The sequence below is a fragment of the Mustela lutreola genome, chromosome 16, assembly GCF_030435805.1.
Source record: "Mustela lutreola isolate mMusLut2 chromosome 16, mMusLut2.pri, whole genome shotgun sequence".
NCBI lineage: Eukaryota > Metazoa > Chordata > Mammalia > Carnivora > Mustelidae > Mustela > Mustela lutreola.
Window position 1 is genome coordinate 738,851 of NC_081305.1, and position 23,789 is coordinate 762,639.

Consider the following 23,789-nt stretch of genomic DNA (forward strand, 5'->3'; position numbering starts at 1 on the left):
ATCCGAATCTTGATTTCGGGTCAGGTCATGATCTCAGGGCTGTGAGACTGAGCCCCACGTTGGGCTCCCTGCTCCTTGGAAGCCTGCTTCTTCCTCTCCCCTATCCCCTCCTCCAGGAAAAAAAAGAAAATATTTCATCCATTCATGCTAAGAACTCAACATATCATAAGTAGAATGGAATCTACAAAAAGTCTACAGCCAATGTTATTTTTTTTTTTTAAAGATTTTATTTATTTATTTGACAGACAGAGATCACAGTAGGCAGAGAGGCAGGCAGAGAGAGGGGGGGGGAAGCAGGCTCCCCGCTGAGCAGAGAGCCCGACGCGGGGCTCGATCCCAGGACCCTGAGATCATGACCTGAGCTAAAGGCAGCGGCTTAACCCACTGAGCCACCCAGGCACCCGCCAATGTTATTTTTAATACTGTTCCCACTCAGCATCACACTGGAATCATCAGGGCAATTAAGACAAGAAGAAGAAATTAAAACACACAGATTGAAAAGGAGGAAGTAAAACTACTCCTACTTGGAGAAAACATGACTGTTGATATGAAAAGTCCTAAAAAACCTACAAAAATCCCTTCTAACTCTAAAAAGAGAATTTAACAAGATTGCTAAAGGACATGCAGCCAATATACTAAAGCTGATTATATTTTCATACCCCAGCAATGAACAGTTCAAAAACAAACTGGAAAGTCCACACCTGCCGTGACTGAAGAAGAAGGAGAGGAGAGGACGGCGGGAGGAGGAGACAAGAGAAGGACCTGGTTCTAAGCCCAGCGGGACACACAGCAAAGCAGACCTAAGTGAGCGCAGAGGCATACCATGTTCATGGATGGGAGACGCGGCATAGGGGAGATGTTAATTCTCCCTAAACTGACGTAAGGTTTAATGCAATTTTATTTTTTTAATTTTTTTTTTTAAGATTTACTTATTTGAGAGAGGAAGAAAGAGATAGAGAAAGTGAGCACACACACACACACACACATACACACACACACACAAAGAGAGAGAGAGAGAGACGCAGGTTTCCAAGGAGAAGAGCCCGACACAGGGCTCGATCCCAGGACCCTGAGATCATGACCTGAGCCGAAGGCAGATGCTTAACGACTGAGCCACCCAGGCACGTCGTTAATGCAACCGTAAAAAATATGTATTTATTTGAGAGAGAGAAGGAGAACGTGAATGATGGGAGGGGCAGAGGAAGAAGAGAACCTCAAGCAGACTCCGCGCCGAGCAGGGAGCCTGACGTGGGGCTCGATCCCACAACCCCGATATCATGACCTGAGCTGAAACCAAGAGTTGGATGTTTTGAGCCAACCAGGCACCCCATATTTAATGCAATTTTGATCAAGATCCCAAGAGGATTTTTCTTTTTATTAAACATTTTTATTTATCTGTTTCTCCTCTCTGAGAAGAGAGAAGGTCAGAGGGAGAAGCAGGACCCCCACACAGCTGGGAGCCGATGCGGGACTCGATCCCCAGGCAGTCGCTTAACTGACGGAGCCATCCAGGTGCCCCCAAGAGGACTTTTTATAGATAGAGACAAGCTATTTATAAAATTGGTTTGGCAGGTGGGGCTCCTGGGCGGCTCAGGTCATGATCCCAGGGTCCTGGGATCGAGCCCCACGTTTGGCTCCGCTCAGCAGAAGTCTGCGCCTCTCTCTGCCGCTCCCCTTGCTCATGCTTGCTTTCTCTCTCAAATAAGTAAATAAAATCTTTTAAAAATAAGCTGGTATGGCAGACAAAGTAACTAGAGTAGCGAGGACAACTGAATGAGAATAAACTTGGTGGCATAGCACCATCGTTCTGAGACTCACCGTAAAGCCACAGTGGTCAAGACTGGTGTTGGAGAACCAGACACACAGACCGATGGGGAGCATACAACCTGCGTACAGACCCTGCTGAACGTGTGACGCCCGCCACAGGTCCAACACCACAAACACAGACACTTCTACCACCCCTAATTCCTGCCCGATTTGCCAGGGAACCTTGGCTCGAGGCAAAGCAAGTACAAAGTAAGATACACCGTCATTTTCTTTATGCACCTCTGCCCCGCAAAGGAAAAATACAAAGCATTTTATTTTTCAGGGAGAGAGAGAAGTCAAGCAGCAATATGAAGGTTGAAAGACATACCCCCCGTCACACGCTGGCTTACGTTCCCGACTCATCGCACAGACCCTGGACTACACAGTCAATCTGATTTCACTCACTGACGCTCATGAGTTTCAGAGACAGGAGAGCAGTGATACCACGAGGGAAGACGACCATCTGAGGGGAACACTGCCAGAAAAACGAGCGACGTGAATCCTGCACAACACAAACATCCGCTCACACTAGCCCATCGCCTGGACCAGCAGGTCACAAGCAGAGCCAGAGCCCAGCAGGGGTTCCGACGGACTCAGCATTAACACCCACCTCTGCTGGGAAGAGAGAAGCTCTGGGCACCCCAGCTGTTCCCAAGGACATGTGGGTGAAGGCTGGAGGGGGCAGAGGGCCAGACCCGGGTGCCCGGCAGGCAACACACGCAGCTGCTGTTCTCATAGGGGCCTCTGGTCTTCGGGCATCGCACCTCTGCATGAGCGCCCCCCCCATCATACTCTGACCAGGGGCCGTGCTAGAGAAGCCCCAGGCCTGGAGGAAGCCTTCTCATCTGCAAGCAGCCTGACCGTTGTCTTCTCCATCAGCAGCAGGTTTGGGCAAGGCCCCAGACACCCACCCACGTTCCTGACAAGGGGTCTGCGCCAAGCTTCTGGGGGGCTGTGGCGGGGGACGCACGGGACGGCGGGCAGGGGGCTCTGGACCACGGAGGCCAGCGAGGAGAGGCAGAGGTCTCGGGCCTGTGGGCCTCTCCTTGGCTGTGGGCTCCTGCTGTGTCCTGGTGAGTGGCTGCCCACTCCTCAGGCCTCAGATGTGGGCTGCACCAGGAGGGTCTGGACACCCACGCAGGATAAGCCCAAGGCAGGAAGGAGCCTCTCAGGGGTTCCTGGCTGTCGGGAACAGCGAGGCACGGGGTGGCTAAGTGCCCGCAGACGTTCATGGGGTACGTCAGGGCCACCGGCCTTCCTCTTCCTCGTGAAGCTCCCCCGTTGGGGGCAGGGCCACCTCCCACCTGTTTCTTGCTAGAGAGGGGGTCAACCCACCGCCTCCCAAGAGAGCAGGGACGCACGGCTGCTGTCGGGCTGCTGTTCGTCCGAGGTGAGGGCCTCTGTGGGTCAGTTTGGTGGCCGGCCCCCGACCGTCACAGGGTCAGCGCCGGGCCCTCAGGCACTCCGCCCCAGCCCTGGCCCTGCTGTGGGTCATGGGCAGCAGCCGGTGGCATGCGGCGGGAGGAGACGCAGCTGGGGAGCCCGGGAGATGCTGGTGGCCGTCGGGAGAAGAAGCAGCTGAGCCGGCTGCTGACCACAGTGACAGCTTGCATACGGATGAACAAGATATTTGATTTTTAAGGGGAAATCGAGGGAAGCGGAGCTCGCTGAGGCTGCCCCGCTCCAGCCTGGACCCCGGCGCGGCGTGTCTGCGGCCTCAGCCACAGCAGATGTTCCTGGGTGACGGCCAGCAGCGACCTTCCGCTGTGCGGCGCGGGTTCGCTGACGCACCCGGTGCTGCCGGCGAGCACTGGGTTCTCTCGAGAGTGAACGAATGGAAGACAAATACATGGATAGAGACGTATTTTAAAGGTGAAGCCGGCGGGCGGCCATGGCTTGCGGAAGACGCACCCCGGCAAACAGGCACGGGGTCCCACGGGCAGCCGTGGGATTCACTGCAGCCCCGCAGGGAGAGGGGACAGAAGCCAGATGAGACCGTGGAGGCAGAGCAGGAGGCCCGTCCAGGTGGGGGGCCCGCGTCTGCAGCACCCCGACTCCTGCCGGACAGAGCTGCGCAGAGCAGGGAGGACGGGGTGCCCTGGGCTGCCACATCGCCAACCAGCCACAGCCGGAGCAACCCCACGGTGGGGACTCGGCTGAGACATGCCAGTTTTACCACACAGGGACCAACAGTGGCAGCCCAGACTATGCCCTATGGGGCCCACAAGTGAGCCACTCTCCTGAGCCGTCCGGCCTTTCCCAGACTCCAGACCCACCCCGCGGCCACGGCCCTGGGAGCCCCAGGCATGTGCTCCTCCCCCTCCTGCTCTGGGGCTGTGGGAGCCAACGTGGATTCTCCCTCCTGTCTGGGAAGCACCGCTTGGCCCAGCTACCCCTCTGCTCCTGTCCTCCCCAACGGCTCCCGTCAGCAGGGCTGAGCCCCCAGAGCCCCCCGGCCACTCCCTCCTGGTTCCTGGTCCGGGGCTCTGGCTAGAGAAGCACCACGGGCTCCCGGGCTGCAGAGGCCTGGGGGAAACCTTGCTCCACACTGCCCCTGGGCCAGGTGGCTCCAGAGGACACCGTGCCTGGCCCAGAAGGAGGACCCCCGCCTGCCGGCTGGCCGAAAACAATGCATGAGAGAACCCGAGTCAAGGTGCCTCCGGCAGGCTGGCCCAGGGGTTCTCAGGGAAGGCGTCCTGGGCATTGCTGTGCTTCCTACTTCGTCAGCACCCAGTGTGCTCCTGCTCAGGCATCTCTGTCCCTGAGAAGTGTGGACATCACGCCTGTCCCTCAGGCCTTGGGTGGCATTGCCAAGCTCTGGGTCCCCTCACTGAAGAGCAAAGGCATCACCTGAGCCCAGACGGAACCCCCGTGAAGGCCCCGTACCTGACGTCACCTGCTCAACAGACAAGAGGAACTGATGGCGGTGGGTGAGAGACCCCAACCATCCGACACAGGACATCCCGGTCGGTGAGGGACGCCCACGGTGCTGGAGGGGTGGGGCGCACGGATGGCAGGTGGGCCCGGGTGGGGGCACAGGCACGGCTGCCGTGGAGCCTGCCCCACAGCAGGGAGGGGGGCAAGTGCGGGCCTGGAGCCCTGTCACCACCAGGGAGGACCGGCCCTGGGAGCCTGGCGAGGGGCTACGGGCTGGCCCTCCACACGGGGCCCAGGTGAGGGGTCCCAGGCAGGCAGAACACCTTCCTCACGTCACTGCGAACGTTATCACAGGGTCACACCCAAAAGCACCCTGACCCGCCCGTGTGCTCAGCCGCCTCCTCGACCCCGACTTCGGACACAGACCCGGAGACCACGGATGGGACCAGTGCCAAATGGGAGAGCTGGGGCCGTGGGGAGAGACGCGGCTCACCTCTCCTAGCAGAGGCCACTCCCACGGGGTGTCCAGCCCAGGCATCAGCTTAGACCGTCTCTTTTTCATCAGGATCCCAGCCCCCCTGCCCCCGAGGTCTTCTGTGATTGTTATTCACTTGCGATCAGCCGACTGTAGCTACGGGCGCTCTGCGAAAGACAGGGACACCCCTTCTCCTGCTTCACCCTCGTGAACTCAGAGGAGCAGCGAGAGCCCGCGGTCGTTCCAGCGGCCGGCGCGACCTTCACGTTCAGGGCTCTGGGAGTCGTCCACGCCGGCCTCATGAGGCTCCCAGAGCTGGCACAGCCACCCCAGCTTCATTGAGTGGAGACAGGGCCCCGCCAGCACGGTACTTTGAACCAGATGGCGCCTACAACCACCTCCGTTTTCACAAGGGCTCTGTGAGGCTGTTTGACCCCACCTCATGGTGTCCCCAGTGGACGGAGCCTGGGGGCAGCGGGGCAGAGCCCTGGAGGTTGGGCCCAGCACCGTCCACACGGCCACAGTGCCTGGAAACACCAGCAGCTCTGCTGTCCGGAAGGAGCCATCCCCGTGAGAGGGGCTTCAAACCGGAAGCAGAGACCCTCACCCTCTGGGGCTGGGTGGCCACGGCCACAAGACGCCCGCATGCTGCCCACCTGCGTCTCCCTTTCGTTTCCTTCTGCGTGGAGCACGTAGGGGCAGCCTTCCTTCTTCAGGTTTTCTGAGACTATGCGCACCTCCACGGCTGGCAGCGGGGTCCCCACGGAGCCTGCGGGAGAGAAGAGAGGGCTGCACAGAACGCCGTAGACGCCAGAGCCAAGGGGACAGGGCTCAGCTCCATGTACGCAGGTGGCCACCCGGCTGCACGGCTGCCAGCGCTCACAGACGCCCACAGCCCGTGAGGCCCGGCTCTGGACACTCCGCCAGCTTGGGGAGGCTCCCGGCACCTGGGCTGGAGGCTGGGGCTGCTGCTTCCCCACGAGTGGCCGGCTGGGCAGTAAGGGCCCGGGGGCATGGAGGACTCCCGCACACGGAAGCCCAAGAGGGATGGGGCTGGCCAGTGGAGAAGGCCGCCAGCATGCTGGTTCATTTATTAGGCACCTGCGGTTTGCTCCCGAAGCACCTGGTGGAGCGGTCTGCCGGGCCCTGAGTCCCCATAATCCCCTAACAAAGGACCTATGTGGCAGAGGTCCCAACACCAAAGGTTCCGCCTCTGGGAGGACCCACATGAAGGACTTTAGGCACTTTATCTTAACCCCTGCAATCAGTGAGCGCTTGTCCCGGGACTAATGCCTGGGGCACTGACTCTACCACCTGACACCTGCTCAGGATTCCGGGACCCGGACTCCGGGGCAGCTCAGTCCCACGGCTGCGTGTGCTGGGATGGCACTGACTGTCCCTGTGGCCTGATTTCTGCATCTGAAGTCGGGGCTGGAACCAGAGGGCTCTCAGCTGTCCTATCCCCGGTGGCCTCATACCTCCACTCTGGTCAGAAGCCACATCCTTGCCGGTGGGGAGCACAGCAAGCAGCTCCCTCCCAGCCCTGTCTTCTCAGTGTGCTTCCAAAGGATTTGCAAATCCAAGTTAAATATACGTGAGACACAGTGAATCATCACAAAGCCGCAAAGCCACACAACTCATGGCTTTCTGCACATTCATGACACTGGGAACTGCCCCTGCCATCTGGTTCCAGAACGTTCCGTCACCCAGAAGGAAACCCAAGCCCTCAGCAGCTCATCCCCTCCCGCACCCCCCACTCTTGCCTGCGTGGACCTGCCTGGTCTGGACTTTCCCTATGGAGCCTGGGACCAGGCCTCTGCCGGTGCCAGTGCTCACAGCCTGGGGCCACACAGGCACCGGGACACGAGAGACGCCGGCCGGGAAGCGAGGGAGCATCATCCGCAGTGTGCAAAGGAGACACGGGGACCAGATGGGACGTCCTGTGAGCCCAGCCCCTCCAGCCCCACTCGTGGCCTCGCTTGCACCGCCAGCAAAGACCAGACGCTGCTCCACACGCGGTCCAGACATGCGTTTGGGTGACCTCAAGGTCGTTTCCTTTTCTAGATTAAATGAATAGTTCCTTTCCTTGTGGATTCTTTTCAGCAACAAGCTTAACTCCTCCGTTGCACACGCTGCTGTCCCCTGGCATCGCGCTCACGCATAAGGGCTGACTGCGGCTCGGGGGTGGGCTAGGGCCCAGGGTCCTCACACGGCTCCCAAGTGCTGTTGTGTTAGGGCCGGAGCTCAGCATGACCTCGGTGTCAGCCCTCAGTGACCACAGTGTGTGGTGGTGACTCATGACGAAAACATGTTAAAGCCACAGAGCAGGTTTGAGGGAGGAGGCCCGTGTGGTATGGGAGCCAGCCAGGAGGGGCTCAGACGGGCCATGTGGACCCCGCCACATGTCCTGACAAGGCCGCAGTTTCCTGCTGCTGCACCGGGACGAGGAGCCGGAGCGCCGAGGGCACATGGAGTGCAGCCGTCGGCTGATTGACCCAATCATGAGGCCGGGCAGAGGCAGAGCCCCTCGGCCGCCGAGTAGGCAATCAGAACGAGCACCGTCCGCTGCAAGAGAACCTTCCGCAGGAGCCCGGCTTCGCTCAGAAATCAAGGCCGGCTCTTCTTCCCCTGTCCTGCCGAGCTCTGCAGGGGGAGGTACGTGGGCCCCGCTGCCAGCCGGAGAAGGGCAAGGCACCACCTGAACACCGCCTACTTCCGAGCCAGTCACAGCGGACTGGTCATCCCCAGATGACCACTGACCGGAGCGTAACACGCGCCCTCTCCTGGAACCCCGCAGAGCTGAGCTGCCCACCACCACCTTCTGATGAAGGACGTGACTCAGGAAGAGCAGATGGGAGAGATGCCCAGGAAGGGGGGTCCCCCAGCTCCTGTGCCCCCAGGGCACCCCTCAGCACCTCCTCTGTGCACCAGCATCCTTAGGGTTTCTATGGAGATCCCACAATTCATGAAGCCAGCGGCCACTGACTCAGCCCGCAGCCCCTCTTCCCAGAGGCTCTGCCCCTCCAGTCGGCCCGGTGGTCCCAGGTTGTCTCCTTCGCACACACTCAGGTGCTGGGGAGGGGCTTCAGTGAACAGTAAGACCCCCTTGTGGCTCCCATCACCTAGAAAATTCCAAGGGTTCCAGGACCTCAGTACCAGCTATGGAGAGAGACCAAATGTCTATTTCTTACCAGAAGAGGGTCCTCTGACCGTCCCCCTGAGCCGAAAGCACCAGCCTCCGCACTCACGGTCCTCCTCCTGCCTTTCCGTCCACTGCCTTCTCCTTCGGACACTTTTTAAAAAGGAAGGAACCCTCTTCCCGGCTTCCTCCTGCTCGGCTCTGGCCCCTTCCCCATCTCAGGAGTGAACGCTGTCACGGCCATTACGACCTGCGAGGGAGGTGCTGACGGAACCCTAGCTGGAGACAGCATCAGACACGACTGACATCTCCAGGCAAAGACAACGGCCACAGTCGGTGCGGGGCAGCCCTGGCTCCAGACCACGCCCACCCGCCCGAGTGGGCCAGATGGAGCAGAGCCATCAGCAGCAGCAGTCTCCTGCCCCCGTGGGGACAGCGCCCCTTCTGGTGTCCACCTGGGCGGCGGTGTGGGCCACAGTCAGATGTGCGTCTCGTTCTTCTGAATCTCTCCAAACCGCTGTTGGCTCTCCCCAGATAAGCGTAACTGGCCTGCAGCCCTGTCCAGCATCTAGGGAGGGAGGCCGCTCTGCAGCTGGTCCCGAGAGGATCAGAAGGGGCCGCTCGGGTCCTGGAGCCCCTGGCAGCGTGCCACGGAGCCCGCCGCAGGAGCTGTTCGCGCCTCTAATCTCCACCTCCAATTATTGCTGATTAGGCCTGGCCGCACGAGGCCATGAATTATTCATCCCCCTTCGTGGTACCCGCCAGGGACACAGAGAAGATCAGTCAAAAGATCCAACCCAGATCTTGGCACGCGGCAAACGATACTCTTCGTGCAGCAGGTCCCTCTTTCAAGGCTGGCTTTGCCCTATGCGCCCGTCAGCCTTTGAGCACCTTTAATGGACCCGGTGTTCACTGCATGGACCGTGACAGCCACACTCAGAGGCCTTGCAGGCAGCCGGAAGGAGGGGCCGGGCTGGAGTGACCCTGAGCTGGAAGCAGGTGTGGGGCCCAGGGGCGGGGGGCGTGGCCATGTCCCATCCGATACCAAGGAAAGCCCTCAACCAGGTTTCTCCAGAAACGACACCACTTTGTTCTCTAAACTGAATAACCAGCATTGTACTCAACCGCTGGTGGCCTGCTTCACAGACACGGTCACGGGCATCTGATCCCGAGGCAAAAGGAGTGACTGCACCCATGCCTGCACGTACCTCACAGTGTCCTTGAGGCCGGGTCACAGCTGTCGCCACCACCTCAGACCCAAGGATTTCTGCCTAATAAACCTTGGGAATCGGAGCCTTCGTGTTCTACTCTTCCTGAAAAAGGCCCCGTGAGTTGGGGACGCTCGTGGGACCTCTGTCCTGACCTCTGCTTTCCCCTCTCAGCTGGGGGTGCTCCCTCCAGCACCAGGGTGAGCCCCTGCTGGGCCTCCCTTGCACAGTGCTTCCCGTCCTGGCGCCTGGTCTTGTTTGCTCTTCCAATGAACCAGGGGGTTCCCCAGGCCTCTCTGCTCCCTCCCCCCGACACCATGCACTCCCAGCAAAGCAGGTGTCCCGGGGCAACAGTGCGGACGTCCGCTCCACCCCAGGCCAGCCGCACAGCCCCGGCCACTTGTATGGTTGCCTAAAGCCTGTGTCAATGGGATAACGTCACCCGTGCGTCGGGGGCTGCTCTGGACACAGTGTGGCCGCTTTTGGGGAGGCTGAGTACTCACCCACCTTCTGACCAGCAACCCCACCCTGGGTGTTGACCCACGAGAAATAAAAAGGCACGTGTTTGCAGAGGACCTGCACACACGAATGTCTACAACAGCTCTGCTGGTTACTATCCCCAGACACAAGGCCGTGTCCTTTGGCGGGGGAGCAGGCTAAGAAATAGTGGCCTGTCCATACATGGGATTCTACTCAGTGAGGGAAAGGAACCCACGTCCACATGGGTGAGTCTTGGACACATCCCGGTAAAGGACCCAAAGGCCATGTCCTGTACGAGTCATTGTATGACATTCCAGAAGCAGCCCGACTACAAGAGAGAACAGACGCGTGCTGGCCTGGCCTGGGGCGGAGGAGGTGCTGAGCCGTCACAGCCGACCTCACCTCAAGCCTGGGTCGGCTTTTCAAAACCTGTTTCCAGAACCTCATGGAAACAGACATGGGCAGGGTGAGCGTGACTGAGTGTGCGAGATGCAGGGACGTAATCACGGAGTCAGAGCTATGCTGCTGGGACTTCTCCTGTGCTGTGGGCTCCCAGGGCTGGGGGACACGCCGCGTGGAGACCAGGAGAGCGCCGGGAGCGGAGCGGGGCACATACACACCTCAGGCTGTGGCTCTGTCAGCAGGGTCCCTGCTAAGGAGCCAGGATGTGCAAGTCTGACTTAACGTTAAAGCATCTCAGGGAAGGCTGGACAGTGAGCCCAGGGCACGGAGCCCTGTCTGCTAGCAGATCATAGGGGACCCCCCTCCCCCACAGCCCGGGAGGCACTCTGCTGAGCACATGGTCCTAGTCATTCCTGTTCTTCCCATTTGTCACCCGGGAAGGACACTGGTTTCAAGGACACCTTTCTGTCCTGTCCCTGATGGCCACGTGGGAAAAATGTGAGTGCCCACGGGGGACAGGCCACAGCCGCCCCAAGTAAGTTCCCTGGCCCGGCAAGGCAGCGTCCTCCCTGGCCCGGCCCAGCTGAGGGCGAGGACACAGCCAGGAGGCTGCTTGTACCTGGCACACGCGTGGCGGTCAAGGGGTTGGACAGGGCCATGCCGATCTCCGTCATGCCGTAGCGCTCCAGTAGAGTGTGGCCTGTGATGCCCTGCCACCTCTCCAGCACCGGCAGGGGCAGGGCGGCGGACCCTGAGACCATCAACCTACGAGCACAAGAGAGGCAGCCTCAGCTTCCTGCAGCCAGCCCTGGGCCAGACAGTGCCGCGCTCTCCATGCAACACCAGTGTCCCCAAGCTCATGACGACAACGCCCGCTGGTGGCTAAACCCGAACTCTGTTCTTTTCAGAGTTTGTGGGGGCATCATCGAGCAAAACAGGTCTTCAAAAGAAACAGGTAGGGGCACCTGGGTGGCTCTGTGGGTTAAAGCCTCTGCCTTCGGCTCAGGTCATGATCTCAGGGTCCTGGGATCGAGTCCCGCATCGGGCTCTCTGCTCAGCGGGGAGCCTTCCCCCTTCTCTCTCTGTTTCTCTGCCTACTTGTGATCTCTCTCTGTCAAATAAATAAATAAAATCTTAAAAAAAAAAAAAAAGGAACAGGTAACTACAATAAAAAATTTTAGGGTCTTTGGAGGCGTTCTTTGCACACAACAAATACGTGGTCTGTAAGTGGCCCTAGACCACAGCTATGATAGTAAGAATTTGGTCTGGGGGGTAAACTGCTTCCAGGTCTGAGGAGCAGGAGGGGCAGCCATGGAGACCGCCCAGAGCCGAGCACCGAGGCAGTTGGTGAGCTCGCAGCACGACACTGGTCACTCGCACCACACCGAGCGCGGCCCGTTCACCCCAGCCAGGCCGTGGGCTCTGTGTGCCGTGAGAGGCTGTGCTTGCCACGGGACATGTGTCATGGGGCTCTGGTCCCAGCAGAAGTCGCCAGGCCACCTACCTGCATGTGCACGGTCTCAGGGCTCACACCCGAGCAAGAATCAGGCCAAAGGGCGCTGTGTCTGTGGGCTTGCGAGAGAGCAGAACAAGCCTCATGCCACGGAAGGGCCCGGAAGGTCCAGCACATGTTTGTCAACGGGGCTTCGAGGGGCAGGGTAGGGGTGGGGGCGCTCCATGGGGGAGGGGGGCTCGAGGGCCAGAACGGGGGGCCTGAGACCTCGTCCTTCCAACTAGACCACGAGACAGACAGAGACAGATGCAGAGAGAGACAGAACACGGACAGACGCGCAGGAAACGTAGCTCGCTACAGCTTTAAAGGCTGGAGAATACTGCTTCCTACCACTCGGGCCTGTTTGGCTGAACATACACGATGTCAGCTGCCCTCTATGGCCTTCGGGGCAGGAGAGTGAGCCGCTTCCATTTACCTAATTCTCTGCTCACAAACTGCGCGGACAAAAGCCTGGACGTGAGGCTGGGTGAAATGTCTGTCGTAATAATCCGTCAGCTTGGCGTAGATCGTGGGCACCGCCATGAACACGTTAATCCGGGGGCTCTCACCACCTAAGAGCTTTTCCCAAACCTAGAGAGGAAGCAGGAGGGGTACCAGGAGCCGTGAGAAAACTCGCACAGGCTCCGACGCGGAGACGCGGCTGGCTCCCGCGCGGTTCCCCGAACACAGACCGCCCTCCTCCCTCCGCTTTAAACCCCGGACGCGGCTCCCACAATGAGGCGTGTCACCTGAGTGACTCTGGTCGTTCTTGTGGGAGTCCCCTGTGCCGGACACTGGCGTCCGGCTGCAGGGTGACCTGTGAGGGGGGACAGTCTGCAGGGAGAGAGTAGGGGCACGGCTCTGGCCTCGGGTCTGCTGCCAGGAGGGGGGACGCACCTCCCCCGCTCCCAGGTGGCACTGGTGAGCCTGCGGGTCGGCCCTGGGCCCGGCCCCAGGGCCAGCAGACATGCGGAGATGGTGGATGCGTGACCATCCGGTGAGGTGAGGAAAAACCACGTGCATTCTGTGTTTTGTTGGGTGGCAGATGCTCCCTGTGTCCATACAGAGATGCCCCAAGGCCTCCCTGTTGGCAGGTGTTCCCCAGTCTTAGAGAAACTGGCGCGACGTCCCTCTCGGTCTTCACCACATCACTGCCGAGTAAGCCTCCGGCGACCAGACCTCGCTCCAGAGTGTTCGAGGGGCCAATCCCGTGCGCCCTGACCCATAAGAGGAAGGGCTGCGTGGAGGGCGGGCGTATTGGGGGAAATAATACCATTCTTTTAAAGACAACGATCAGCACCGCCACACTGCGAAGCATTTAGGGAAACAGGAAAAAGTGACCCATGATCATGGAGAAAAAGTCAACAGAGGCCGACCCTCAGAAGATCCAATGTTGGAGTTAATCAGACAAGGGATTCGAGGTCATTACAACAGACAGGCCTATGGAATTTTGCAGAAAAGATGAACAAAATGAGGGAAAATCAAGGGTTTCATCAGCGAAGTGGAAATACAAAAGAGAACCATTACAAAACAGGAGACGTGCTTTCTGAAGTCGGAATTCACTGGACAGACTCGGACGCAGACGGGGCAGTACAGAAGGACGGACAGAAATGGTGAGACACAGGCTCATGGAAAAGGTCCACACAGAAGGAGGACAGCACAGGACAGAGCAGAGGGAGGAACGTGCGGGCCACAGAGGAAGCACCACACGGCACAGCTGTGGGCCTGGCAGGGACACCCCGCGTCTGTGGACTCGTGGCCTCGACACAGACCAAACAGTGTGTCTCCCCAGCCTGAGCTGCAGCGTCAACGCGCCCCCCAGATCCCCATGGAACCGTGGCGCAGAAACTGACCGGCTGACCCGGCACTCACACGGGAGGGTAGAGACCCGAGAGAGCCACGAGGAGTGTGAAAGGGGGAATAAGCGTGGAGGACTCGCACCTCAACTCCTGACCTTGCTCCGGATAAAACTGACCACAGCGGCGCGGTGCCGGTGGGAGGCCAGAGCCCCAGATCGACAGACCGACCAGAGCCCAGGATAAGCAACACTTGCACGGCCCGTTGTCTGTTTGTAAAGACTGTGTATTTATTTATCTTACAGAGAGTGCGCACGTGTGAGCGAGTGAGCATGGCGGAGGGGCAGCGGGAGAGGGAGAAGTAGATGCCCCGCTGAGCGCTGAGCCTTGTTGGGTGACTCAGCCTCACAACCCTGAGGTCACGACCCGAGCCAAAACCAAGAGTCATGGGGCGCCTGGGTGGCTCATTGGGCTAAAGCCTCTGCCTTCGGCTCAGGTCATGGTCCTGGGATCCTGGGATCAAGCTCCACATCGGGAGCCTGCTTCCCCCCCACCCCCTGCCTGCCTCTGCCTAGTTGTGATCTCTGTCTGTCAAATAAATAAATAAAATCTGAAAACAAAAAACAAAAAACCCCAAGAATCAGGCACTCAGCCAACTGCGCCAGCCAGGCGCCCTGTGGCCGATTGGTTTTTGACAAGAGGGAGAGCCCTCACTTCAGCTGGGGAAAGACTGACCTTTCCAAAAGACAGCACAAGGGGGACTGAGCAGCCACCTGCAGAGGGACGGATTCCAGACCTTTGCCCGACACAAAAATTCACCCAAAGTGAACCAGAGACTTAAATGCATGAGCTCAAACTAGACAACTTCTAGGAAAAAATCTCCATTATTTTGGATGAGCAAAGATTTCTCAGATATCACACCAAAAACATGATCTATGAAATTAACTGATACAATGGATTTCATCCAAACTAAAATCACGTGTTTCAGAAGACACCATTAAGAAAATGAAGAGACAAACCAGACTGGGAGAAAACACCTGTAAATATCCGTCTGACGAAAGACGGACGTGTGGAGCGTACACAGAAGGCCGACGATTCAATGAGATCAACAACCCGACACAAACATGGGCCAAGGTCTGAAGATCTCACCAGGAAGATACAGAAATGCGACAGAGACCATGAAAAAACGCTCAGCATCACTGCTCATTAAGGACATGCAAATCGAGGGGCGCCTGGGCGGCATAGTCAGTTAAGTGTCCAATTCTTGGATTTGGCTCCGGTCATGATCCCAGGGTTCTGAGATCAGGCCCCATGTCGGGCTCTGCACTCAGTACAGACTCTGCTTCAGATTCCCACTGCCTCTGCCCCTCCCTGCCCACATACTCTCTCTCAAATAAATAATCTTTAAAAAAGAAAAAGAAATGCAAATTGAAAGCACAGCAGATCTCACCTCCTGTCCGCTAGAACTGGAACAATTACTTACCACAACAATAAGGACTGGCCTGACGCGGAGAGACTAGGGTCCTTGCAAACGGCTGGTGAGAATGTAAACAATAGCCCATGTGGAAAATAGTTTGGAAGTTTCTTAAAATACGAAACATAAACTTGCCCTATAATCTGACAATTCCATTACTGCATATCTCTGTAAGGTAAATGAAAACATGTCCACACAAGGGCCTGGGTGCAAATTTTCACGGCAGCATTATTCTTAAAAGACCCAAACTGGAAGCAGCCCACAGTCCACGAGACAGTTGCTGGGCAAACAGAGCACACGTACCCACAAAACAGGGTGCTCTTCAGGAACAAAAAGGCAACCGCTACCCCGTATCCTACAACGTGGGTGAAACTCTGAGGTGTTTTGCAGAAAGAAGGAAGCCAGACATAAAACACTGCAAGCTGTAGGACTCAGTACACACACATTGTCCAGGAAAGGTACTGTGCAGAGACACAGGCTGATGGCGGTCACCAAGGGTGGCGTGGGAGCAGGGAGTGAGACAATGGCTCTAGACAACTCTAGATTTATGAAGAATCACTGAATCATTTGCAACAGTGACTTCCAGGGTGTGTGAATCACACCTAGACAGAGCTGCAAGAAAGACATGACACTGGAGGGGAACACGCTGGGAGACTGGGGAGCCCAGCCAACGAGGACACAGCTGAGGAGCACATGGGAAGCGCCGCGGGAAAGGCCTGGCAATCGGTGTCAGCGCTACAGGCTCCTGACTGCTTAAAGCAACAACAGTGACGACGTGTTATGAAGATAAAGGACGGAGTAATGGACAGACGTCAAACACACAGGAAGCACAGGTGCATTAGGGAAAAGCCTCTGACATGGCGATGGCCAAGAGATAAGAAGGGCAACATAGACCACCCGCTCGGAGCTACAATGAGACATCACCACAGACCCCAGAGGCACTAAATGCACAAGGAGAGAACTTACAGTGAATTTCACAATTGTGATGAGATGGACAATTTCCTTTAAAAAGCAAAACTTACCGAGACAGACACAAGAAACAAAATATAAACATTAGAAGTCTTGTATCTGTTAAAGGAATCGAACCCTTAACTAAAAGCCTTCCTGGAGAGGTCTGGCCTGGACGGCTTCCACGGTGAGCTCGAGCAGACACTCAAGGGAAGAAGAGCTTCAGCCTCACACAAACTGGCCCAGGAAGAAGCCCTTCCCAAGGGAGCACTGTGCCGACATGGAAGCCCAGCGAGAAGGTCCCGAGAGAGCTGCAGACCACGCCCCTCACAAACACTTGTGCAGAAGCCTGAGCAAAATGACAGCAAATGAAATCCAGCAATACAGAAAACGACAGTACATCCCAACCAAGGGCGTCTGCTGCAAGGCTGCCAGGCGAGGAAGCTGGAAATACGGAAGGAGTGTGTGAGCAGACCACAGTGACGGAGGAAACACACAACAAACGAAGGGGCAGATGCCACGTGATCATCACAGCAGACAGAGCCATCTAACACTCTATCCTCGAAGGTAAAAGCTCTCGGCAGACAAGGAGGCGCCAGGTAGGTCCTCCAGCTAACAGGCGGCATCTACAAAACCAACAGCTAGCGTCACACTTAGCCGTGAAATGTTAATGCCTTCCCCAAGACTCTGAGTAAGTCAATGATGGCCACACATTACTGCTTCCAAATCAGTGCTTCAAAAGTAAAAATTCTCTGTATCACAAGACACTGTTAAAAAAGACACTGGTTTGCGAAACAAAAACCAGACTGGAGATTCACAATATATCATTCTGACAAAGGCCTTCTATCCAGAAGATATAAAGAACACCTACAGATCAGTAACAAAGACATGGCTCACTTTGAAAAGATCTCTGAATGACCAACAAGCACACAGAAAGGTGCTCACGAGAAACGCAGATTTTATAACAAGAGTGAGGGCACCGCACACCCAGGAGGGCGGCTGAAATGTAACAAGTCCGAGCGTCTGAGCGCTGGCAGGGTGGAGCCCTGTGGCCTTTGTCCCCACGGACAGAAGCACAGAACAGAAACGAGAGTCGACAGTTTCTCAAGTTAACCGCACAGGACTCCCCAACCCAGTAATCCTACTCCTGGTACCTACCCCAGAGAAATGAACATACACATCTCCAAAGAGACTTCCACAGAATGCTCCTGGCAGCTTTTCTCTGAAAGCCAAAACAGAGACCATCCCAAATGTCCAGCCACAGGATAGCGATGCCAGCTGCGGGACTGCGATCACGAGAAGGAATCGGCTGTTGCCGTGTGGACGCGGATCAATCTCAAAGGTATTACAGGGACGCACGAGACGCAGGAGCACAGTCGCCGTGGGCCCATCCCACGCAAGCTTCAGAAACAGATCGGCTGCTCTTAGCAACGAGGTGGCGGTCTTTGGTGGGGCGGCTGGAAGGCGGCACCACAGACCTCCCGGCGGGCGGGAACATCTCATGTCCAAGCTGGTGTGCCCCACACACTCACCATGACACGGTGAACCACACACTGAGATCTGTGAGTCACACTGCATGCATACCACACCTCAACAAAAGGAAGCGAAAACACACCTGCGGATGTGATGAGAACACGGAGCAACACAGAGCAACACGGTGCCACACGGAGCCACACGGAGCCACACGGAGCCACACGGAGCCAGCCCCACCCTCACTGTCTTGGAGGAGTCTGTCGGTCAGGCCAGATAGTGTCTGGCACCAGCAGGCACAGACCCAAGAGAAGTGCCCCCAGAGAGATCCCGATGAGAATGTCCATAGCAGCTTTATTCATAATGTCCCCAAACTGGAAACAACCCAATGTCCTCCGCGGCAGTAGGGATAAGCGATGGAACACAACGCAGCAACACAAAAGACCAAGTGACAAGCGACGTAGCCCAAGAATGAATCCCAGTGCAGCGCCATGAGCCGCAGGGCACAAGGGAGCACGTGTTGTCGTGTTCATTCACACGAGGAGTACGCGGAATAGACCCACGGCAACAGAGCTGGGCCAGTGTCCGCTCTGGTGGGTGCGGGGGAAGGGTGCTGAGGCAGGAGAGGACCTGCCGGGGCGAGGAGAAGATCCTCTGTCTTCACCTGGGTGCAGGCAGCAGCACTGGGGGCACAGGCATAAAGGCAGATGCGGCACATGCCTGATGCACACACGGCTGAATGTGCGCACATCATCGTCCGTGGAAGCGAGCCTTCCCGCCGTTCAGACCCTGCGCCCGAGCTCTGGGCGGTGAGCCTCAGTGAGTGCGGACGACAGCAGGTGCCCTGGGGGACTGCTAGGCCGCCCACCACTGGGAAGTCTCCCGCTCACCACCACAAAATGGGAACCTGAATCCCATCTCTCAAGCCAGCCATGAAATCTCAGGGGATACAAGGGACAGGGAACATGTTAAATGATACCATCGGATGCAGTCTGCAAAAGGACACGCAGTACGACTTCTTCAACAACACACGCCAGGAAGATGCAAAGGGAAGCCAGCAGGGGCTGGGCGTCCCCGGGATCCAAGCCAGGCACACTGGAGGCCACGGGCAGCCCTGGCACTGAGGACCTTGCTGGTGACACCTGACATTGGGGGTTCTGGCTCGTCACTCCATGATGACAGCACCGTCACAACTCTAAGAAAGAGCATCCTTAGCTTCAGGGATGCAGAAAGCATCTGACACAGAATGGAATCTGTGGTTCCTTTCGATCGACCTGACACAGGAGAGGACGTGTCCGGCCGAAACAAGAGCGACCCCAAGCCCGGAGCCGCCGAGGCCAGGTGACAGTGCGTGGGCAGTCATTGTGTCGCCGGGCTCTGAGACACAACCGACTTTAGAAAGTTTTAAGACTTGATGAAGGGGGTTAGATTAGGTGATCTTTCTCAAGGCCCCTAAAGCTGATACGGTACAATTCTCCCCAAGCACAGACGTGAACTAATATTTTTTAGCAAGAAGATATTAAGAATTGATGTTCAATCAACATTTGGTATGACCGAGGAAGTTCACGTAGGTGAACACAAGCCCACTTTCTTATTACTGAGCAGAGAAGCAGAAGCGAAGATAAGAAATGGGTGTGGCAAGCTTCCTGCAGCTGAGCCGAGAGGAAAGAGCTCACGGCTCCGGACCACGGTGTACCAGCCGCGAGCAAGGATGGAATCCGTAGGGACAGGACGGCTGCCTGACAAGGCCCCTGTGGCCCAGGTGTGGCCATGAGCTTGACCCGCCGCTCTCTCTCCCCCCACACACCATGGCACCGATCTCTGCGGCCACCACCGACCCAAGCTCTGGAATGCAGATTTGCTGGAAATTCTGGGTAGCCTCTTACTTCCCACAGGCTTGTAAAGCCATGGGTCCGCCAAATTGGCGCTGCCCATCACTGGGGAAGATGTGGCCTTGGATGAGGGCAGCTGAAAAGAGTGTGGCCATCCTGATCTGGCTAAGGTGGAACTGCCCAACGCCATGTGGCACTCCTATGTGGGGCCGAGCTGTGTGCAGACCCTGCCAGCTCCTGGTCTGATGAGCCCCGACAACACCCTCCCCTTGGCCAGGCCTCGTTCTGCCCCCCAAGGTCTCACCTGTTGCCTGGAGCATGTGGACAAGAGGACTCCCAACGGGACAGACTCCCACATCCCAGGGGAGGTACCAGGGCGGGGGGCTCCTCCCGAGCTCACAGGCTGCCTGGCACGAGATGAGGAAGGACAGGCCCCACAGGCGTCCGTCCACTCTGGGGAGCCCTCATCTGGTCCCCAGGCTTCACACACAAGGCTACAGGAAGGAGGGAACACGTGCTGACTGGTGCTGTGGTCCTCTAGCCTGGCCTCTGACCCCAGCACACAGGTACACACCAGATGCCACCTCCCGAAGGCGCCTGTCCTGGCACTTACCCAAGTCAGCAAAGGGGGCAGCGGCTGCCCTGAAATGCCACATTTCCTCCCCGCGGTCCCAAACCCCCAGAAACTAACACGCGTCCATCTCGGGATTCCGTGCGCAGAGCGAGCCCCCCAGAGCCTGCCTCTCGCTGGCAAGAGCGCTTCCGAGGCAGCCGGACCGCAAAGCCCTGCTGTGCTGTGAGCTGCCACAGCAAATCAGACAGTGGTTCCCAAACCAGGCTGCCCACAGGAACCCCCATGGGCTAGCAAACTTGCTGAGCTGGGACGCCGCCCATCACGGAGGCAGCCTTGCGAGGGGCCCAGGTACCTCTCTCACTCACCCTCTCCCCACTACGCTCTGCTCTGTCACCAGGACAGGAAAGAGAGCTCAGGTGTCAGCCCTGTGGGACTGCTGGGCAGGTGGGGGACCGCAGGGAAGGCTTAACCAGCTGAACACAGTGACCCCGAGGGTCAAACCATCACTCGTTTTTTGGCAATCCTAAACAACATGGAAAGCTGTTCTTGTGTTTTGAGGTGCTCCAGCCAAAAGTGGGTGATGAGGCCCCGGCTCCTGCGGTCTGTGCGTACACCCTGCCTGAGGAGCCCCCACACTACAGCTCCGACCTGAGACTATGGGAGTGTCATGCGCTCTGCCCCCCTCCCCCAACTCTGCAGACACCCTGATGTACATTCAGCCTGAAGACACCCCCCCAACCCTACCAAGATGCCCACTGAACTTGGTCTGGGGTCACAGGTCTCCTGGGGCAGCATGGTTATGCCAGGAAGAGTGTCCTGGGCAGGGGTGGGGACCCCAGCAGCCTACATGGCTGAGCCCCTGAGAGCCCCAACCCCACGTGACCAGGGTTCTGGGGCAGCTGGCACAGCCTCCAGGTTCCCAGGAGGTCCCACGGCACCACCCTGATTTAGTGCCTTTGGCAGAAATTTCCCCCTTGGCCAGAGGCGGAGATCCTGGGGCATCAACCAGAGGAAATCCACGGAGACACAGGTGGGACACGGCCTCATCAGCAGCTGGCATGTTCCGCAGGCTGTGACGGCGCACTTGCTCACCCACCTCCCCGCCTGTCCTCACATCAAGGCCATCTCACGAGGCCCGATCATGGGCCACGGAGAGCCTGTTACCCCATAGCTGGTCCATGCCGGGCTCAGCGCAGGAGCCCAGGCTGTCTACCGCCACCGCAGAAACCTGGCCCCACCTTACACAGAGTTCCTCAGCAGAAGCTACGAACTGTCTCTTAAGCCCACATGGTGCAAAGCAAAGAAGCTGTCGCTGCTAATTTACACGGAAAACTGTTGAGCGTTTCCAGATCCCCCTCAAAACCTGAAGCTTCTCTGATACCTTAGAATTCATCTTGCTAAGGGATGCGCAAAATAAACTGAGAAGAAGCACAAACGTTCACAGACACAAATGTGTACACACCCAGACCTTTGCAGGAAAGTTACTGTTTCAAGGATGATGGACTTTAAGTGGACAGCTGTGTTACACTGTATCTACTTACATTCTTCTTTACTTGATACTAAAAACCTTATTAAACCAACAACTGTACCCCCTCCACGGCTGAATGCCTGTGCCACAAATCCACACACTCACAACGTTCTTAAGTGAGGCAGCGCACCGCGGTTGTGAGCTGGCCGCCCACCAGCGCACCCTCGTTGTTGCTCGCACAGCGAGAGGGGTCCACGTGCCGTCCACTCGCCCACAAGTGCCAGACCCTGCACTGCTTTACGTCCTCGGGACACCCCACGAACAAAAGGGGCGACATCCCAGGGGAGTGAGGAGATGTGCAGGACACCTGGCCAGAGGTGGTGACCAAGGCAGGGGCAGAAGCAGGGCCGTGGTGAGGAGGGCAGAGGCCTCGGGGAGCACGGCTGTGGGCGCCTTTACTGCAAGAGAGGCTCGAGTGTCGGAAGCGGGGTGGGAGAGGCAAGGGGACACGGAGCGCCCTCGGAGACGAGACCCGGGCTAGCGGGCTGTGAGGGTACCGGGTCCGGGTGAGTTGCCTGGGGAAGCCCAGGCTTGGGTTGGGGGGTGGGCAGCGCTTTCTTCCTGTTCCTTGTCTGTGGTTTGGGGAAGAAAAGGTCTGCTTGGTCTCATACTGCTGCCCCGAAGGGTGTCCCTGCCACCCCCACCAGGCGCATACACATCACTCCCAAATCAGGAGCTGGGACATGGGGACTTTCACATCGGCCAGTGTCGGCTGTCTGCCACTGGGGCTGCAAGTGAGGGTGGGTCAGCCTCTCCCTCTATTTAAAGGGAACCTGGAAGCTTAGGTCTCCAGAGATCGGGTGCTGCCCCGCCCTCTTCCTGCCTCTAAAACCAAGCCAAAGACAGGGGACCCTGGGCAGCACGGCGGTGGCTCCCGAGAAAGGCCGGCCACTCGTTCAGGTCAGAGCAGCTGTCCATCCAGTCAGGGTTGGGGAGAGCAGAGCCCTGGGTCAGAGCCCTGCCAAGAAGGGGCGTGTGCATGGGGGGGGGGGGTGTCACACATCACATCTGCTGGGAGGCCTTTATGTCTAAAAGCGGACAGCGCCCCAGCCTGTGGCCCTAAAGGACATCTGCAAGCCGCAGACACTCTGTCCACATAAGACCACTTGGGACCCTGCTGCTTAGGAACAGACGCGCGTGGCTAAAGGGACGCGCAGAAGGCCCCAAGCCCTCCCGGAGCCGTGCCCTGGGCTCTCGGGGCAGGTCCGAAGCAACCACCTGGGCCCGAGGGCCTCCACCCCTTCTGTCCAGTCCACGGCGGCTCCTTCTCTAACTCCTACCCCCGGCCGTCAGCAGACAGGCTCACTGGCTCATCTGAGGTGAGCTCCTCCCGGACTGAAACTCTAGTGGCCGCCAGAGAAGAAAGGGTCCCCTTCTCCATGCTCTGTCTTCCTGGGAGAGGTGTCCGTGTCGGCTGCGACGCCTCTGCTGCGTGCTGGGCCCTCCGCACATCCCCGGGGCATCGCTCACACTGCTCCTCCTCCCCAGAAGCCGAGACCGAGGGTCAGAGAGGCTGAAGGTTGCCTGGGCTGTGCTGCTCCGTGCGGCTGAGCTGGGGCTAGGCCAGCCCGCCCCCAGAGCCTCCCTCTGGACACCCGTGGGGATGAAGGCTCTGGGCCGCGAGGGGAAGACGGGACCTATGGCAGGCCGGAAGGCGGACGCTGCTGACCGCTGGAGACCGGGGCCCTGAGGCGCCTTCGGGAGGGCTGCCGGGCAGGGAACCTGGGCTCTCCCTAACAGACCATCCGCTGGGCCAGGAGCCTTCAGGCAGCTGGAGTGCTGGGTGAGCGCCTGCCGGAGTGGGAGCTCGGTCTCCTCCGGCTGGGACGGCCCCCCTCTGTGGGACAGCCCCCGCACAGCCACCAGTCCACACCAGGAGCCTGGCCTCAGGGGTGCCCTGGGCTCTTCACCTCGGCAACCTGGCTATTTGGTGTTTTGAAAAGTAGCACGGCATGACCTGACCGTACTCTTTTCAAGATCTTCCCTGTGACTAAAAGCTCTGTTCATCACATAAATTGTAGCAAAAGTCAATGCACATTTCAAAGCGCCAGGCTTCAGCATCTCTGCGGGGCGAACGCAGGCAGCCAGCCGTGCCGGGCAGCCCCTCCCAGGGCACAGGCCCAGCCGCTTTCTCTGGGGGCGGTGGGAGAAACCGAGGCTCAAACAGAGTCCAGTGGCAGGTCCGCACCTGACCAGGTCTGTCTCCCCTGCTGGGCTGACTGGGAGAGGAAGGAACACCACGCTACATACGCACACATCGGGGACCAACCAAGGGCCCCAGCTGCATC

The 23,789-nt window shown here is 58.1% G+C and overlaps 1 protein-coding gene across 8 annotated transcripts in view; it reads right to left on the reverse strand.

The window, feature by feature from the left end:
- Positions 1-23,789, reverse strand: part of ACSF3 (acyl-CoA synthetase family member 3) — a 48,688-nt gene that overhangs the window by 16,986 nt on the left and 7,913 nt on the right. For 5 of the 8 annotated variants that reach the window (XM_059150744.1, XM_059150743.1, XM_059150741.1 and 2 more), the window contains exons 4-6: positions 12,316-12,470; positions 11,007-11,152; positions 5,815-5,927 (exon numbers count right to left, since the gene is read on the reverse strand). The exons of 1 other annotated variant lie outside the window; for it this stretch is intronic. In XM_059150744.1, the coding sequence (XP_059006727.1) occupies positions 5,815-5,927; positions 11,007-11,152; positions 12,316-12,470 (414 nt within the window). The remainder of the gene's footprint in view (positions 1-5,814; positions 5,928-11,006; positions 11,153-12,315; positions 12,471-23,789) is intronic. 2 more of the 8 variants (XM_059150746.1, XM_059150745.1) reach the window with 2 other exon arrangements.